The sequence below is a fragment of the Scardinius erythrophthalmus genome (genome assembly GCF_964197995.2).
Source record: "Scardinius erythrophthalmus genome assembly, chromosome: 7".
Taxonomy (NCBI): Eukaryota; Metazoa; Chordata; class Actinopteri; order Cypriniformes; family Leuciscidae; genus Scardinius; species Scardinius erythrophthalmus.
The window spans coordinates 17,931,398-17,948,844 of NC_138227.1; the positions used below are offsets into that span (position 1 = coordinate 17,931,398).

The 17,447-nt window shown below is 39.3% G+C and overlaps 2 protein-coding genes across 2 annotated transcripts in view; one reads left to right on the top strand and one right to left on the bottom strand.

Annotated features, from left to right (window-relative positions):
• The window catches only part of cbl (Cbl proto-oncogene, E3 ubiquitin protein ligase), a 33,171-nt gene extending 25,020 nt beyond the window's left edge, over window positions 1–8,151 (top strand). Inside the window, exons 6-16 of the mRNA XM_081370096.1 lie at window positions 695–832; window positions 967–1,054; window positions 1,143–1,274; window positions 1,357–1,581; window positions 1,896–2,027; window positions 2,214–2,582; window positions 2,689–2,780; window positions 3,176–3,328; window positions 3,447–3,556; window positions 3,648–3,872; window positions 4,935–8,151. Of these exons, the coding sequence (XP_081226222.1) occupies window positions 695–832; window positions 967–1,054; window positions 1,143–1,274; window positions 1,357–1,581; window positions 1,896–2,027; window positions 2,214–2,582; window positions 2,689–2,780; window positions 3,176–3,328; window positions 3,447–3,556; window positions 3,648–3,872; window positions 4,935–5,203 (1,933 nt within the window). The 3' untranslated portion in view covers window positions 5,204–8,151. The remainder of the gene's footprint in view (window positions 1–694; window positions 833–966; window positions 1,055–1,142; window positions 1,275–1,356; window positions 1,582–1,895; window positions 2,028–2,213; window positions 2,583–2,688; window positions 2,781–3,175; window positions 3,329–3,446; window positions 3,557–3,647; window positions 3,873–4,934) is intronic.
• Window positions 8,152–8,699: 548 nt separating this feature from the next.
• The window catches only part of mcamb (melanoma cell adhesion molecule b), a 41,761-nt gene continuing 33,013 nt past the window's right edge, over window positions 8,700–17,447 (bottom strand). The window contains exons 11-19 of the mRNA XM_081370097.1: window positions 16,754–16,887; window positions 15,533–15,665; window positions 15,316–15,428; window positions 14,393–14,537; window positions 14,001–14,116; window positions 13,648–13,804; window positions 12,359–12,400; window positions 11,083–11,209; window positions 8,700–10,749 (exon numbers count right to left, since the gene is read on the bottom strand). Of these exons, the coding sequence (XP_081226223.1) occupies window positions 10,635–10,749; window positions 11,083–11,209; window positions 12,359–12,400; window positions 13,648–13,804; window positions 14,001–14,116; window positions 14,393–14,537; window positions 15,316–15,428; window positions 15,533–15,665; window positions 16,754–16,887 (1,082 nt within the window). The 3' untranslated portion in view covers window positions 8,700–10,634. The remainder of the gene's footprint in view (window positions 10,750–11,082; window positions 11,210–12,358; window positions 12,401–13,647; window positions 13,805–14,000; window positions 14,117–14,392; window positions 14,538–15,315; window positions 15,429–15,532; window positions 15,666–16,753; window positions 16,888–17,447) is intronic.

Below are 17,447 nucleotides of genomic sequence, written 5' to 3' on the forward strand. Positions count from 1 at the left end.
ATTTTTTTGAAACTTTATTTAAAAAAAAAAAAAAAAATTATTAATCAAGTCAAATGGGTGCAGTTGTGGCCTGAATGAAGTTTTCTTCCACTGTCATTACTCACAACTCAGGTGCCTTTGGCTAAGGCACCTTAACCCCCAATCAACCTGCGGCAAAAATGGCTGCCCGCTGCTCCGGGTGTGTGTGTGTGCACTTGGATGGGTGAAATGCAGAGCACAAATTCCAAGTATGGGACACCATGCGTTTGGAACAACAAGATGGGAATGATGGCAGAATAAAACATTTTGGGTGAACTATCCCTTTAATCATTCGATGATCTTGGTGTCTTTGGGCTCCAGCCATTAAGTGTTTTTCATTCAAACGTGTTTGTGGCTTCAGCAGAGTCTCACAGCAGCATTATCTGCGACTCTTACACAAACAGTGACAGGAGTTACATGCACCGTTAGTCGCTTGAATCCCCCCTCTCAGTGGACCGAAGGACAGCGTGGTACCTCCCATCAATAGATGTATTGTAAAAGTACCATGATGTCACAGCACTCTCATTGCAAGGAAAAGCAATCATATGACCAACACTAATGCACTGAGACCAGTTTCTCAGCGATGGCTTGATCTGACACTGTTAGATTGTCCTGTTTCTTTTAACTCATGTCGTAATTGTCTGTTGTAACAGTCACGTTTTACCCTTGGTTACAGCTATATCTTCAGGCTGAGCTGTACGCGGCTCGGCCAGTGGGCTATCGGTTATGTCACGGCTGATGGGAACATCTTGCAGACCATTCCTCATAACAAACCCCTCTTCCAAGCCCTCATCGATGGCTTTAGGGAAGGATTGTAAGTCAAAACACCGGCTCAATCTAAAACTCAGCACAGATCATCCATTCACACATTTAGATGCGTAATGAAGCATTAAATGTCACACCTCTCAGATCTTAAGTGCATATTACACACTGTTTATTCCTATTTAGCTACCTTTTCCCAGATGGCCGCACTCAGAACCCTGACCTCACAGGGCTGTGTGAGCCCTCGCCTCAAGACCATATCAAAGTCACACAGGTCTGTTTTTGTTTTCATTCTATCAGTCAGCCACCTAAATCTTGAATCTTGATTCATTTGGATAATATCCATCATTCATCTCCTACAGGAGCAATATGAACTCTACTGTGAGATGGGCTCCACCTTCCAGCTGTGTAAGATCTGTGCTGAGAATGACAAGGATGTGAAGATCGAGCCCTGTGGCCACCTAATGTGCACTTCCTGTCTCACAGCCTGGCAGGTAAAGCTGAAGAACCTACAGCCATCCATCTGTTTAGACACATGTGCATGTTTTCTTCATTCTCGGTTCTTTTCTCTCATAGGAATCAGAAGGACAGGGTTGCCCGTTCTGTCGCTGTGAAATTAAGGGCACCGAGCCCATCGTTGTTGACCCCTTTGATCCCAAGGACCCCAATAGCGGAGGCTCCTACGGAGGCTGCAGAGGCATGTTTGGAGCCGAGGGAGCCCCTTCGCCTAGCTACGACGACGACGATGATGATCGTTTGGAGGATTCTCCTTTCATGATTAGCAAGCTGGTCGGTTCTAAAGTGAGAATAACTTTCTCTTAATGATATTATGGACCATTCAGCTTTGCTAAACCTGCAAAAAAAGTCACCTTCGACACCTTAACCTGTTTTTCAGTGAACAGAATTGATTTAGCTGTCACCTGCCTCAGTAAATATATATTTTTTTATGTGTTTGATGCTCCTATTTTGAAGTTGAATATAGTAATTCCCACAAATCCAAACCAAATAACTATTCCTCAGCTACAGATCGCTGTAACGGCTCTGAAAGGATGGCTGAAGAATTTCAGCATCAGTAATCCGTATAGATGTATGCTGAATGCTTTGGCTTGTTTCAGGTGGAGAGGCCGCCCTCACCGCTGTCAGTCGCCCCTCAGGCCGTCGTTCCCCCAGTACCTCCTCGGCTGGATCTGTTTCCTCTCAGACCCACCAACCCTCCCGGGGCCTCTAGTCCAGGGGCCACATCCAAGGTAAATGCACTGTGCGGAATGTTTCGCCAAGTGTTTTTTTTTACCCTCTGTACCTCATTTTGGAATGTATTGAGCATTCTTTTTAAACACTTCAGAAGGAAATTTTAGAGGTAGGAGTAGCAGAACGCTGCAGGATGTTCAGGTGCTATTGCAGTTTTGATATCTAGTTTATCATTCACAATCCAGGCCCCATCCCATCACAAGGACAAGCCATTACCGCTGCCCCCGGCTCTAAGGGACCTGCCGCCACCTCCTCCCCCAGACCGACCTCACCCTACCGGCTCCGACAACCGGCTCCCAAGACGCCCTCTCCCCAGTACACCCGGAGAACCTCCTCGCGACAAATTGCCCCCTGCTCCTCCTAACCGCAACATGCCGGACTGGAACTCCCGGCCCGTACCCAAAGCCCCATCACAGCCACCAGCAAGCGGAGAGTCTCGCGGATCTCGAGAACTCTCTAACAGACACTCTCTGCCTCTCCAACTTCCTTCCACGCTCGACGCAAGAACAGAAGGCCCACGAAACAATGGTCCCCCCAGCCTTGACCACCAGCTGGTGAGGACACACATCCCATATTTACACCATGACATGAGCCCAATTAGATTTTATTTATTTATTTATTTATTTATTTATATCTAACCTTCATGTGCTCAATGTGCAGAGTTTCGTATCATCCATTTCTGGGTCGGAGTACGACAACCCGAAAGTAAAGCCATCTGCTTCGGCTAATGCCATCTATTCCTTGGCAATCAGGTAGGTACCACAAACCCAACATAAAAGCTAGGGCTGCATCAAATATATCGAAATAAAACCGAAATCATGATATGGTTAATGCGATTAGTCAATCTCTTGCGCTGCTGGTAATGTTATTTTTGTATTAAAGGCTCAATTTTTCCAAATTGTTCAACCCTAAAAGGAACTCTTCAATGTAAAAAGTTATTTTTCAGCATAAAAAAAAAGAGCTATTGAAGTCACCTGGTGAAATTTACTGTATTTTTTCATATTGCAGTATATATCGCAGACAAAACCCAAATCTTGCCATGTCCTGTAGCAATAATAAAAATGCCCCCTCACTTTCTGCACTATAAACCTGTTAGAAAAAGCGAGCAGTCACATGTATGTGTTGACTCTTCGTCCTGTGCTGACAGGCCTCTTCCAGCAGTTAAGTCGCAGACAGGGGAGGACGCCTCTGAGAACGATGAGGAGTCGGAGTACATGACTCCATCTTCTCGACCAGTGCTGCCCTCTGTTGCAGGGGAGGCTGTTCCCAGACCACCTCCTCCACTTTCTCTCAGTCCCAGGTAAAGTTCATTCATCAGCCATGGACATGCAGAGCACCAAAAGAGGCACCCTGAATAGACTCACAAGCACATTTACAATCTCTGTCAGTGTACTAAAACTCAGCGTTTACTTCTCTAGAAGTTTGCTCTATGATTTGGAGTCAGAAAGCCCACAGATGTATGAAGCCATGTACAATATCCAAGCCCAGGCCCTCACCACCTCTGGACCACAACAGGCCAGAGACTCAGGTACTGTGATGTGTGAAGATCTTCATCTTCATACAGACAGTCTGCCAGTATATTCTGCCATGTGAAATACTGTGTGTCCGTCCTTGTTCAGATTACTCTGAATTGCCTCCTTTGACCTGCTCTAATGGCCTGAGGGATCCTGTTGGTGCATGTGGTGAGGAGGAGGAAGAAGAGGAGGAGGAGGAGGAGAACAGCTATGACTACCCCAAGCCCCATCTACCTGCCAACCTAGCCCGACGCACGCTTTCAGATGTTAACCCTACATCCTCATCCTTCATGCGCCTTTCCATAGACAGCGAGCTTGGCGCAACCGCAAGTAAGTCATGCCCAGTGTTATTTTTATTTATCCGTGTGTGTTTTTGTATATATGGTTTATAAGGACACAAATGTGTATGATGACATGGGTATTACTACATAAACATGATTTATGAGGAGACTTCCTATGTCCTCGTGAACCAAATGGCTTAAAAAACAAACAGTGATTACTAAACAGTGATTTATTTGAAATTCCAAAAATGCCAAAAGTTTTCTGTGATGGGTAGGTTTAGTGTTAGGTGACAGAATATACAGTTTGCACAGTATAAAATCTATTACACCTATGGAGAGTCCCCATAAACCACATGTACGCGTGTGTGTTATTTGTAATAATATTATGAATGTATTCATATTTTGCGTATCTTCCGTTTTCAGTTTAATTTTTTTTTTTTTTTTTTTTTTTGGTGCTACTCAATTTTTTATAAGTGTTTTTTTTTATTATTCAATTAATTATTTTAGTAATGCTTATTTAATTTTTGCCTTTAGATTTTCAAGTAATATATTCCTCTAATATTATTTCGATTTTAAATAATATTTAAATTCTCTTCTATTCTATTCTATTCTATTCTGTTCTATATAATTAACATTTACTGAGAAGGGTCATAGCACTTGCATATTGTTGTCCTACTGTTAGTTTCACTGCTTCTATCGTTCTCATTTGTAAGTCGCTTTGGATAAATGCGTCTGCTAAATGAATACATGTAAAATGTACATTTTATTTTATCAAACTCATCCATTTTCTTTTCATATGTTGGCATAATTTGTTTTTGTCTTCAAAATCGCTTCATGCATTTAAGCATGAAAAGGTTTTTTAGATCTTGAGAAAAGTCATCAGTCAGCTGTGTCCAATCTTTTGTTTTATATTGAGTTTAAATATATTTACAAAGTAAATATAGTACTGTATAATTTCCGTTTTACACCTATATTTATTTTAGATCACATTTCAGCCCCAGGAGAGTGTAATGGTTTGCTTATTTTAGAACAGCAACTGCAATGTGACCATTATCTCAGACTTCAGTGTGTAAATATAGAGACCAATTTGATTGTAAATTGTCTTTGGCAGTCATGGACCCCTCTGAAGCCCCCGAGCGGCCTCCCAAGCCTCTCCCCCGCCGCATCAACTCTGATCGCAGGCCCAGCCCGGTCCCCCCCGGAGCGAGTCCAGGGCCCAGCCAGCAGATCAGCAGCGAGATCGAGCACCTCTTGAGCCAGGGCTACTCCCATCAGGACATCCAAAAAGCCCTTATGATCGCACAGAACAATATCGAGATGGCCAAGAACATCCTGAGGGAGTTTGTGTCCATCCCTTCTACTGCACATATCTTAACATAGCGAAACTTCTCTGAGCACCCTGTCTCGGCCCGGCCACACTCATCTCGCATTCATCTCGGACTCCAGAAGAGACGAGTGCGCACTGGCGCTCTAGCTCTTGTGACCACGAGAGCCCCTTTCTCCGTAACACTTCTCGGATTCTCTGTCCTCCTCCTTTGTGCGTGCGGAAGAGCGAAGGGTTCTTTGCGACCGCTTCTTCAGCCTGACAGCTGGGACAAAAGGACAAAAATAAACAAAAAAGACAAAAATATGTATGTGTTTATATATGATTTAATATATAAATCAGAATATTGAGTATAGTTAATATATACACATGTATTTTGGAGAGGGTCAGCTGCAGAGATCTGGGCGTGTGAAGTATTAGGCCTCGGAGTTCGGATAGCTAAAGGGAGTACTGGTGTGGAAAAATGGCCTTTACTTGCGTTGCTTCGGTACATTTTGTTTTTGAGTGTGTAATTTTCATTTTCCGTCTGTCTAGTAGCATGCCGTACGTGTCGGTCTCCACAGCGCAGCCGCCCGTTTCAGAGATACCGGTCAGCCCAAAGCAACCCGTTCTCCGCCTGACCTTGACCTCCAGGGTACTGTGTGAACAATTTTTTTTTTCTTTTTCTTTTTTTTAAGCACGTAGTGGTGGCTGGCATCGGAAATGGGCTCTCCGTCAGCCTTGATACATCTGTGTAGCATTACTGTAACTGTACTGTACCATTACACTTCCCAAATGTTTAAGGACAGCCAGTCCTTCAGATTCCCTATAGGAACATGCTGATGAAGGGTACACGCATCGGATGTCAGGGGACATGTAACCAAATTGCTCTAATCTGAATGTGTCATTAATATGGTGGTCTCCGACAGACTTTTGTGAAGTAGTGTGTTTACTAAAGATAGTGTTCTCTAACAGAATAAGGGGCGACAGGTTGGACACAAAGTGAAACCGCTTAGTAATAAAAAAAAATAAAATAAAAATAAGTATTTGCTTATAAAGGTCCAAGGCCTGGCCAACTTTCTGTATTTGGTGGGGACTAAAATCACTCTTGGGGAGGTTCGGACTTGTGTATGAAGCTGTTCATCTTAGAAACCATTTCATTTGATCACCTTAATATATTGTTATTATTAATGTTGTTATTATTATTATTATTATTATTTGATTTATTGTTATTAATACAGAAGTGCTTTACTGCTGCTATTATTGTTAGTGCTAAACAATTAAGCCTTAAATGTACATTTGTGAATACTGTGTTTAACCCATTTTAAAGTGACAGTATCGGTTCTGTGTAATTTGGTAATGTAGCATACTTGAAATCAGAAGCAACTTGCGCAGGGGTGAGCCCTGCTGTTTTTTTTGTTTTGTTTTTTTCCAGTCTGTGTGTGTGTGTGTGTGTGTGGGGGTTTGTGTGCACATGGGGCGTCTGTTTTCATCCAGGTACGTCGCGTTTTGCTTGAAATACATGAGTTTTCGTTTATCGAAATGATGAAATGTGTCACGGGGCTCATCGCAGAAGGCCTTATTTATGTTCTTTCCTTGTCCTACGAGGCTGTGGTGTTTACCCTGTCAGCGGTCTTTCAGTGGCAGCCCTGTTCAAGCCATGATCGCAGTGCCCATAGTCCGCCTGCTGTTCGGGAGAAGGTTCTTCCCAATCTCCCCTTTGTACTCAGGAATATAGTATATTTCAACAAAATCTACAGTAGTGACTCCGTACTTTAAACCAGTGCAAGTCTGTCTCGTAATCAGGGTCAAAACAATTCTAGACTACTTTAAAGTCACTCTCAATGACATCTGCATCATTTTCTCACCCTCATGGTTTTGCAAACCTGTTGTTTTTTTGTTTTTATTTTTTTCCTCTGTGGCTGGTTTTTGTCCATACAATAAAAGTCAATGGTGTCCATTATCTTTCATCGTATGGACGAAAAAACACTGAGACGTTCTTAACAATTTCTTATGTTCCACAGAAGAAACTCATACAGGTTTGGAATGACGTGAGGCTGAGTAAATGATGCAATTTTAATTTTTGGGTGAATCATCCATTTCATTTTTCAAGTTATTGCACCAGCACATTTGAATGCACTAGTAATCCGTTGAAGTGAGTCTGAGTCTCTCATGTGGGACTCGAGGATTCATGATTGATGTCACCGACATCAAAACTGGCCCAGTTTATTCCCTACTAGCCCCTAGTGTTCTTGAAAGTGTTGCACTGGCATTGCAGGTACGTCCACGTCTCAATCTTGTAGGTACACACTTAACCTTGAGAGCTTACGGTCAGGCGAGCTGGTTATTTTACGTTGTAGGATGATAACTCTTGGTTTGTAGTTTCTGTTGCCTTGAAGCATATGATGGTTTAATACTGATTTTTTTTTTTTACTGCAACATATGAAGTCTAGAGATGAGATACACTTTTTTTTTTTAATCATTTCATTTTACTGTACTACTATTTCTTGATATTGATGTGTGATGATGGACGTGTGAGTTTGTGTGTACAATATTTGGCACAGTGTACCAATTTGTGCTATGATACTGTCACTTTAAAAGCAAGCGTGTAAAGTTACTTATACATAGAATACGTGGAAATGGCAATGTTTTATTTCATTTTGCATTCCTGTACATGTCAGAATTTTATTTTTGTTTACTGATGTGAATATTACTGTGAGCAGTGCCATATGTTTAGATATGTCTGTAATTTTATTCTGCTACCCAGAAAAAGGCCTTGTTAAAGTGTAAAGAGTGAATGATATCCCTCGTGAATTTTTGGAAAACGTTTCCATTGTCTCTTCTTTGGCTCGGTCAGTGACATAATAGTGAATATCTGTCCGTTTACTAGAATGTCTCTAATCAGACCACAAGAGGGAGCTCTCTCCTCATTTTGCCATAACTTGCCTGAGTATTTCAGGGTTTCTTTCTTTTGTGCTAATTCTCATATCACTTTGGAAGTATGCACAGCGCTATACTGTTAATTAAAACAATAGAACAAATATCATGTTCTCCTGTTTGTTTTTTTCAGTAATACATGGCACAGATCTCTCACTTTCTAATTTGCCTTGCAAAAAATTGTGAACCCCATTATGATTGAAGATCAAATATTAAAGGGATAGTTCACCCAAACATGAAAATGTTGTCATCATTTACTCACCCTCTAGTTGTTCCAAACCTGTACGAGTTTCTTTCTTCTGCTGAACACAAAATAAAATAATTTGAAGAATGTTGATAACCAGACGGTAGCCATTGACTTCTATAGTATTTTTATTTTATTTTTCCTACTATTGAAGTCAATGGGGTCCATCAGCTGTCTGGTTATACCGATATTCTTTGAAATATCATCTTTTGTGTTCAACAGAAGAAAGAAACTCATACAGGTTTGGAACAACACGAGGGTGAGTAAATGATGGCAATTTTCAGTTTTGGCTGAACTATCACTTTTTTAAAAGATGAAAATGATAATAGTTTTGTCAGTTAAGTGAATATAGGGAGGGGTGGAGGTATAAAATAATTTCAGCACTTGGGTTTGGTACTAACTTTTGACGTGAAGAACTGGCAGTTTATTAAGTATTCCAGACATTTCATTTTGTTACAATATTGTTTTAATAATTGATATTAATGAGTTTCCCTGTGTCTCCGATTTCACTTTCCATATGGTTGGACTAATGACATAATGACATGACATGCCCCTGCCCTGTGTATATTGTTTTACTATGGATACGTTGAGCTGTAAAAAGCTTAAATGATGGTTTTCATCATAGTTTTAAAGTGAACATTTTCCAACATGGGCCAACACTATGTTGCTATCTGGGCTGTTTTTTTATTTTATTTTATTTTTTTTATTAACAAAAATAAATTGATACTTTGCACGTGACGTCAGTTGTACTGGCTGGCGGGCAAGAAGTCATTCTCTAGCAACGAAAACCAGTAAACTAATCAAGGATCTTGCCAGGACGTTGCCAGTTTTAATATACAAAAGTTGGTGTTTTGAGGTGTACACGACATGCCAGATAGTTGTTGTGCGATTGGATGCACTAACCGCGTTTGTTGCCCGCCAGATATCACGTGACTGCAAAGTATCAAACAAAAGTGACAAAATTAAGGCTTGAGTAAACCAGCCATTTTAATAGAAATTTAAGGACAATTCAAAAACAAGCATTAACAAAAATACTACTGACAAACAAAAACGGTGTAGCATACCAGAGGAAATGAAATGCATGACAAGAACTGTTGTACAGAGCCTGAGGGTCTGCTTTGGTAACAGTACAGGGTACAAACTGCATAGTTTAAGATGCCTACCATGGTACAACTTCAAAATATGGAACAGAAAAAACCTAATAACATAATACAGATTTTTGACCAAAAAATAAAATAAAAAAATAAAAATTCTACTGTCCCTCCATGTGTTAAATGAAAGAAGACTTCCACATGCATTTTAATATTCCCTCTAAAAAAAAAAAAAGGGAAAGTTGGTCATGTAATCCTTTTAATATTTACATTCAGTGCAAGATGAGGACAGCAGGTCACTGCAGTAAAAAAATAATAATGGCAAAATACAGCTGAACTCTACAGGAAACTTCCATTTCTCTCAGGACATAGGGACAATTTTAGCTCAAACTTTGTCATGAATGTAACTCACTCAGCTCTCACAGTGAACATAAGGAACTTAATTTGATATAGCTAATAATAATAAAAAAACATTGGCATGACATGGACCCAACATTTAGCTTACATATTTGGAAAAAGGTCAAACATGTCAGAGACTTTCCCTGACAAATGTATCTGTCCAGAATCTGCCCTCAAGCTTCATCATTGGGCATTTTTTCAGCGCTGATCCAGAAGAACGTTTACAGTAGTGAAGACGGCTCTTAGTGTTTCAGTGCATGGACTATGATGTGGCAGAGGTGAGAGCAGGTTCAAAACACATTGACAGCACATAGCAAAAAAACTATTCTTCGGCACTTGTAAAATGCCCCTCAACAGTGTGACTTGCATTATCAAAAAGATATTCAGGCACAATCTTTCAAATGTTGTTTCAGGCATTTTAAATAGCTAAATATATACAGTATTTCATATATATATGTACACTTTGTAAATACTGGAGCAACTTGGAGCTCTTTGGGATCGGCTTGCTGTATATTGAATCAGATTCTAGCAGGTCAAATACAAAACATGGGCAGAAACAAGTAGAATTGAATAGAAATGAAAGTAGAGGGGAAAATGTGGACATGTTGTGAGGTCTTTGAGCACTCATGTTGGGGTTGACCCTGAGACGGAGCGCTGTAGGGCACGCTTGTCCGTGTAGTTTTCAGTCTTTGACTCTAATTGAAGGGAAAGATCGTCAGGTTTTCGTGGCACGTTGTGTGTCAGCCTTACAAATCTTGGGTCTTGTTTAAGATTGGATTTGAGTTCAGTGGGCTGTAAAAGAGCTAGTAATGTGAATCTTTGCTCAGAAGCAAGGACCTATTCAGTGGGTGACTTTTTGTCTCCGTTGACTCCCTGTAAAAGCACCGCCTCTTCAGATTTACCGCTCTTCATCTCCATCACGATATCATCCTTGCTGGCCTTTTCTTTCGTGCTGGGGAAAGAAAAGCAACAGATGAGGCATTCATGTTTTCTGTCGAGATGGTATTGGCAAATACTTAAATGTACATCTCTCCAGACACATTTAATGTGGACTAAACATTGGATACTAGGACATTAAGGCGACTACTTTTAGACTATTTAGCTTTATAAGTTTACGTTTTTTTTTTCCGCATATTTATATTTTATTTCAGCTTAAAACTATTTTAATAATAGCTTAAGTTAATAACACTGATTTTAAAGGTACAGTGTGTCATTTCTGCAGCATCAAACAAACCTACAAATTCAAACATATTTCTTATAAATTGCTTTTAATAAAAGCACATACAAATCCTTCTTTCCCGAGCGTCCGCAGGGCAGCCTTCCTTTCTTGTAGAGGAAGTAGAGCACACTGCCCAGTATGGCTATGAGGAGCAGGCAGATGATGATGACCGCGATGGCCACTCCACTGCCACCTGAGGGTCAGAGGGGAATGAGGTCAGTACCTTGACAGATAAGAGGAAAAGCCCACACCTAAAGTAAAGCCTTGGGTGAACATTTCCTACATGTCTAACTGAAATATACAAAGTCTTTGCTGAAACACCTCATTTCCAAAAAGGTTGTGAGTAAAGTGATCTGAATGTGCTGGGTAAAAATAAAGCAGTGATGTGTGTCGTTGTATGAGCAATAATACGAGCAAAGCATTCTGGATTCATTCATTCATTCATTCTAAAAGGTAACACGTACATTTTAGTGTCTTGTCTCTGCTCTCCTTGTTAAGGGTAGACACACATTTTCTGAAAGCATGCCTCATATTCTCAGAACAAGTTACATAAAACATTTATATCATATCATTTAATTTAAAATGTATATATAATATAATTTTCCATATATTTCCTTTCTTTAGGATTTGTTACAATTAAAAATAAAGGTTTATTATTTAACAATTATGTGTAAGAATATGTAATATTTTGGAAATCTTAATAGTCAATTATTTAATTTTGGTCCACATGCATGAAAATATACAGCTACTTCTATATTTTGACAGACACATTATTGCTATTAACTTCTTGTGTTGCATCTGGTTAGAACATGATGCTAGAAGCATCCGCTGACATTGAGACGGGCTCATTTTGCTCTTATAACTGTTTATTTTCCTGACTACAGGCATAAACAGACTCAGAGATAAGGGCTCTGAGGACCGCCATAATAAGGAACTCAAATGTCAGCTGATACCCCAAAGTGAGAGTGGCTGCTTCGCCTCATTTGCCCTGATGCCAAACGCTCTGGTCCCATGAGGTCACAGGCCGTCAGCCAGGCCTGATGCGAAGCCTGCCTTTGTCCACATCAGAGCATTTTCACCATCAACCACCTTCTTCTGTTACAGTAAAACTGCTCTGTGTTCGAACACGCACTGCTTTTGACTGCACCTCCAGAATAAATACCACATTAGCTGCCCTCTCAGATGACGGTTTATACGGCACAGATACTGCTTTTTGTCATCAATTCTCAAGTGCGTGTGTTCTGCTACAGTCTAAATACGGTGACTCGCTGCATTCATGGAAGTAGATGTAGAATTTACAAGTATCTCAAAGTTTTTTCGAGTGAAAGCTTCAGAAACATACCTTTAGGGCTGATGGCTTGGGTTGTCGTTGTCACACGTGCAACTACAAAAGTAAGATGGTAAGAATAAGGTTGTATTTGTTAGCATAATTTAACTCTTAACATAAAATGTACAATACTTTTAAATAAATCGTATACTTTTTTCTGTGCAATACATGTTTTTTTGTCTTGATTTTTTCATTTATAAACTAATACATTTTATATACTAATGCATTCTTAACATTAAAACCAATATGAACTAACAGTGAACTAGCAATTTTAATAGCAAATTAAAGTTAAAATCACATGAATTAAAATATAAATTATATAATGATCAAGAGCGCAAAACACTTCATAATTAATGTTAATGCAATAGCTAACATGAACTAACAATAAATTAATAATTTTATTCAGTGAGGACACAGTAAATTGTTCAAAAGTCACATTAAAGACATGACGATGTTACAAAAGTTTTCTACTTTAAATAAAATTCATCAAAGATTATTCATCAAAGAATCCTGGGGGGAAAAATGTATCATGGTTTCAACAAAAAAAAATTAATCAGCATGACTGTTTTCAACATTGATGATAATACATTTTCTTGAGCACCAAATCAGCATATTAGAATGAATTCTGAAGGATCATGTGACACCGAAGACTGGCGTAATGATGCTAAAAATTCGGCTTTGATCACAGGAATAAATTACATTTTAAAATATGTATTTTAAAATAGAAATGTTTTATTTTAAATGTACGGACACGTAAGGGTGTTTCCAGTTTGAAAACAGTTGAAATGACAATAAACAAGTGTTTGTTGTGAAGAAATAATTTGTAGAGATCTGGCAGAAGATAAACAGCCGATTTGTACGCAGGCATCTGATGACCAACCTACATTGGGATTCGTGAACGAAAAAAAAAATCGAAAAAAAAAAGTGAGCCCAGAGCGGTTTGTGTTCAGATTGCGTATTTTTAGCGAACCGTACCATATATAGAACCGTACTCAGATCACCTCCCAAGATGGTCTCGGTTCGGTTCGCTTTAAAGGGGTCTGAGAGTGTTCACATTTGGACCAAAAATCATGCAAACTGCGCTCAAAAGTGTGAAAACACCCATAATTTTAGTGTATAAACATATTTTTTTAACATTCCAATTCTGTAAAAAGAATATTGTTTGTCCATGATACCGACTGCATGAACTAGAGATAATATGTGACAAAGATTAATCTAGTTTTTTCAAATGTGGTAACAGTATTCATAAACGGAATATGCATTTTAAGTAGAGGAAATCATATAGTCCAAAAACAAAAACTCACTTGCATTAATGCTGAGAGAAAAATCGTCTGTCCCAAACTCATTGTCGGCTCTGCAGTTGGCTGTGAGTGCAGACGTGGCCTTCACAGAGATCATGCTGAAAACACCAGTGTCTGTACTCAGGGTCTCCACATTCAGCACAGGGACAGGCTTGCCAGTCTATATATATATATTGTCAAGGTAATATCCATGTAAAAGAATCTATAAAACTGATTAAGCATGTTTTCACTCACAACTGCACAATAAAATTACAATGAAGCTTACAATGAAACTACCCTTAAATTCTAATGAGTTACAAGCAAAAGATGTTTAGAATTGTCCCTGATTGGTCAGAAACAGAGTGATGTAAGGATACCCATCGCTCAGAGATGGTCCAGGTGATATTGGGGATTGGGTAGCCTTGTGCATAGCAGGTCAGGTTAACAGGACGGTCCGTATTATTGGTCGAACCCACTTCTATCTTAGGCTTTCCTAAAGCAGGTTTAGACATTTTTAGTCATGAAAGCAAACATTGCTGTTTTTTGTTTGTTCTTCTGTAACCCTGATGATGTTTTTATACTGAGCTAATGAAATTTTCTATCCCCAAACCCTGAAAGAAATCTTCCTGAATTTTTAGACTTTCATTAAGATATCCTTAGTATATTTATTGATTAATTCATGTTTATTAGTTGATTTCAGTTTTTACTATCCTTGTATGTGCACTTGGTTAGGGTTAGTAAGCAAAACCTGAGCCACACACAAACCCACCTCGCACAATGATTTGCACAGACTTCTGTTCTCGTAGCTCAGGCAGGGAAGGGACCATCACTTCACACCTATACATCCCAGAGGTGTCATAGGAGGCATTGTGTAACTCCAAAACATGCCCCTTTACCACTTCTGACCAGCCATCCTGTATTGAAATACACCGTCAATTAGATCCATTTACAAACTTGAGCATTTCAAGAGCAAGAAGATTTATTGTATTCATTCTGGATATTATTTATGTTGTAATTTTAATCTAGTGTCTTGGTCTTTTGATCTTTGAAGAACACATAGTAAATGTGCTCTTGGTTTAAAATTGAGTCTTATTATTTAAAGTCTGGGTTTTAAAACTCTTGATTTGAGTCTCGGTGTAATAATCTTAGTAGTCTACACTTTTAAAAGTTTGGGGTCAGTATTTAAAAAAATAAAAAAATTACTTTTATTCAATGATGCACTAAATTGATCAAAAGTGGCAGTAAAGTTTTTTATATTGTTACAAAATAATTCCATTCTAGATAAATGCTGTTCTTTTGAACTGTTCTTATTTATTCATCAAAGAATCATGGAAAAAAATGATCACGGTTTCTTCAAAAATATCAAGCAGCACGACTTTTTTAAACATTTATAAAGAAATGTTTCTTGATCACCAAATCTGCATATCAGAATGATTTCTGAAGGATCATGTTAACATGTGAAGACTGGAGTAACGTCTTTGCCGTAAAAACATTACAATAGAAAAGTTTTTTAAATTGTAATAGTATTTCACAATATTACTATTTTTGATCAAATAAATGAAGCCTTGGAGAGTATTAGAGAAAGATTCTTACTGACTCCAAACATTTGAATGGTAGTGTATTTCCAGCATCCTAAAATAGATAAATGAGATCATTCATGTGATTGTTTTTGAGTCCATCTTATTGTTGTACCTTATGCCATGTTGTGTTTGTGGGTAAAGAAGACAAGGCGTTGCAGGTTAAGGTGAGATCTTGCATCTGGTCCAGAACTGTCTCCTCTGGTGTCACCACAATATGATCCAGATCTAAAAAAAGACAAAAAAAGTGTTGCTCACCATGGAGAGAAAAGCAGACATAATCTCACCAAAATCTGCCATAGCGCAGGAACTGCTGAGGAATGTGCTCTTACAGTGTACTGTGATATTGATGGAGCCCTCAGCTACAAAGTTTGTGTCAAGGTCTAATGACTGGCACTTATACGTCCCGCTGTCTGATCGACTGACGTTTTCCAGAATCAGTATTCCATTCTCTTCAACCTCTATCTGAAATTGACAAGTGAAAATAATTAAAACCGCAATGTACTGTGATCAAATGAACATTTTCAACATGGTTGACACAGATTTCAGAACAGCTGACATTTAAGTTAATTTGTTTGGCGCTTTTCACAATACATTTAGTTTCAAAGCAGCTTCACAGAAAATGCATGTTTCAACATTGACAATCTCGGGGTGATAACAGAATACTTCCTGATTGTAAAGTAATGTCCTTATCCCAGCTAAAAAAAATATGTTCTGGGAACATTTTGCTAATGTTCCCATTAAGTTATGAAAACATTCCTGAATGTTCTCTGAACATTTATAAAATACTTTTTTGAAGAAGTAGTAACATTTAAAAACCGTTAGACGAACGTCCAACTAAAACATTTCAGAAAAAAATCCAACAAACAATGTAAGAATAACGTTTTGAGAACATTATTAAAGACCAGATAAGTTTGAACGATCATTCAATTAACACCAGTGGAAGAATATTTGTTCATGACCTGAAGGGTTAAAAATTTTAAATCTATTTCAAATATGCTTCCATACATAACATCACGGTAAAGAATATTGTATTTAGCGTTTAAGGTTGAGATAATGATTCTGCTCAGCAAAGATGCAATTCCTGTTTTCTCCTTATTGTCTTTAATGGCTTTTGAAAGCCCCGTTTCACTCAGAGCCACAGCCCAGACGTTGAATCGTTGGGCTGATTGGATTAGCACATTTGCGTTTGAATGGTTATGCTGATTGGATTGAGACTGGTAACACGCTGGAGTCGGGCGGGTTCCTTAACCTGTATACTTAATTTGCATGCTTTGTTCAACCTCAATGTAAATCCCTCCCCCTAAATGTCTACAAATTTGCAAGGCAACTGTCTTGAGTCAGACTTAGAAGAACACTACAGACGACACACAGCGAAGATCCCAATAAATCACTTCTGCTTATCCCAACGTCTCCTGGTCTTGCGTCGATGAAAGAAAACTTTCCAACAGATCCCAAGAGAGCCTTGCTAGAACGTTAGCCGAAGTTTGTACACTTCATGTATTCAGTTAGGCAGACATAACATGTATGATTACATCTTGATTTTATATTACCTCTTCATTTTTGAAAGTGAAAGTAAAAATGGGCGGAAGTTTTCCATTTCCCTCACACTGGATCTCCACGGTGTCGCCTTCTTTTATAAGCCCATCGGGTGGATTTCTGGACAGTGTTACCTCTGTTGTAGGGTCTGAAATGATTAAATGAAAATGTAAGTTCCCTTTCGTGGTCACTCCGAGTTACGTCGGATGACGACGATTGGGGTTTCGCTTAGAAGCCTATCACCTTCGAGTATATAAAACGAGCCAATGGCAATGAAATGCCATGGGTCTGCGGAATTTGCATAGCGTAACTCCGCCCGCCGCAGGGGGTATATAAGGAAGTGCGCTGGCAGAATGCAGATATGTTTTCGCTTCGGAGCCGAGAACTTCTCCACTCCTGCAAGCCAAATATTCTGAGTTAGTCTTGTCATTCCTTCGAGACGAGCGAACTCTCCGGTGTTGAAGTGACGGCGATTTCAGCAAGTGCTCACTACCCTGCTGATCTGGTCAGTGATCTGACAGATAGTGTGTTTCTCCCTGTTCGCTTCAACATCCGCAGAGTTTTTCCTCTCACAAAAAGAGCATTGCACGCGGCACGTCTTTTTAAAGATGCCTCGCCCGTGCACTTCTGGTTGCGGTCGCGACATATTTTTTTCTGATGGGCACAATCTCTGCTTAGCGTGTTTGGGCGTTGATCACGCTAAAGCAG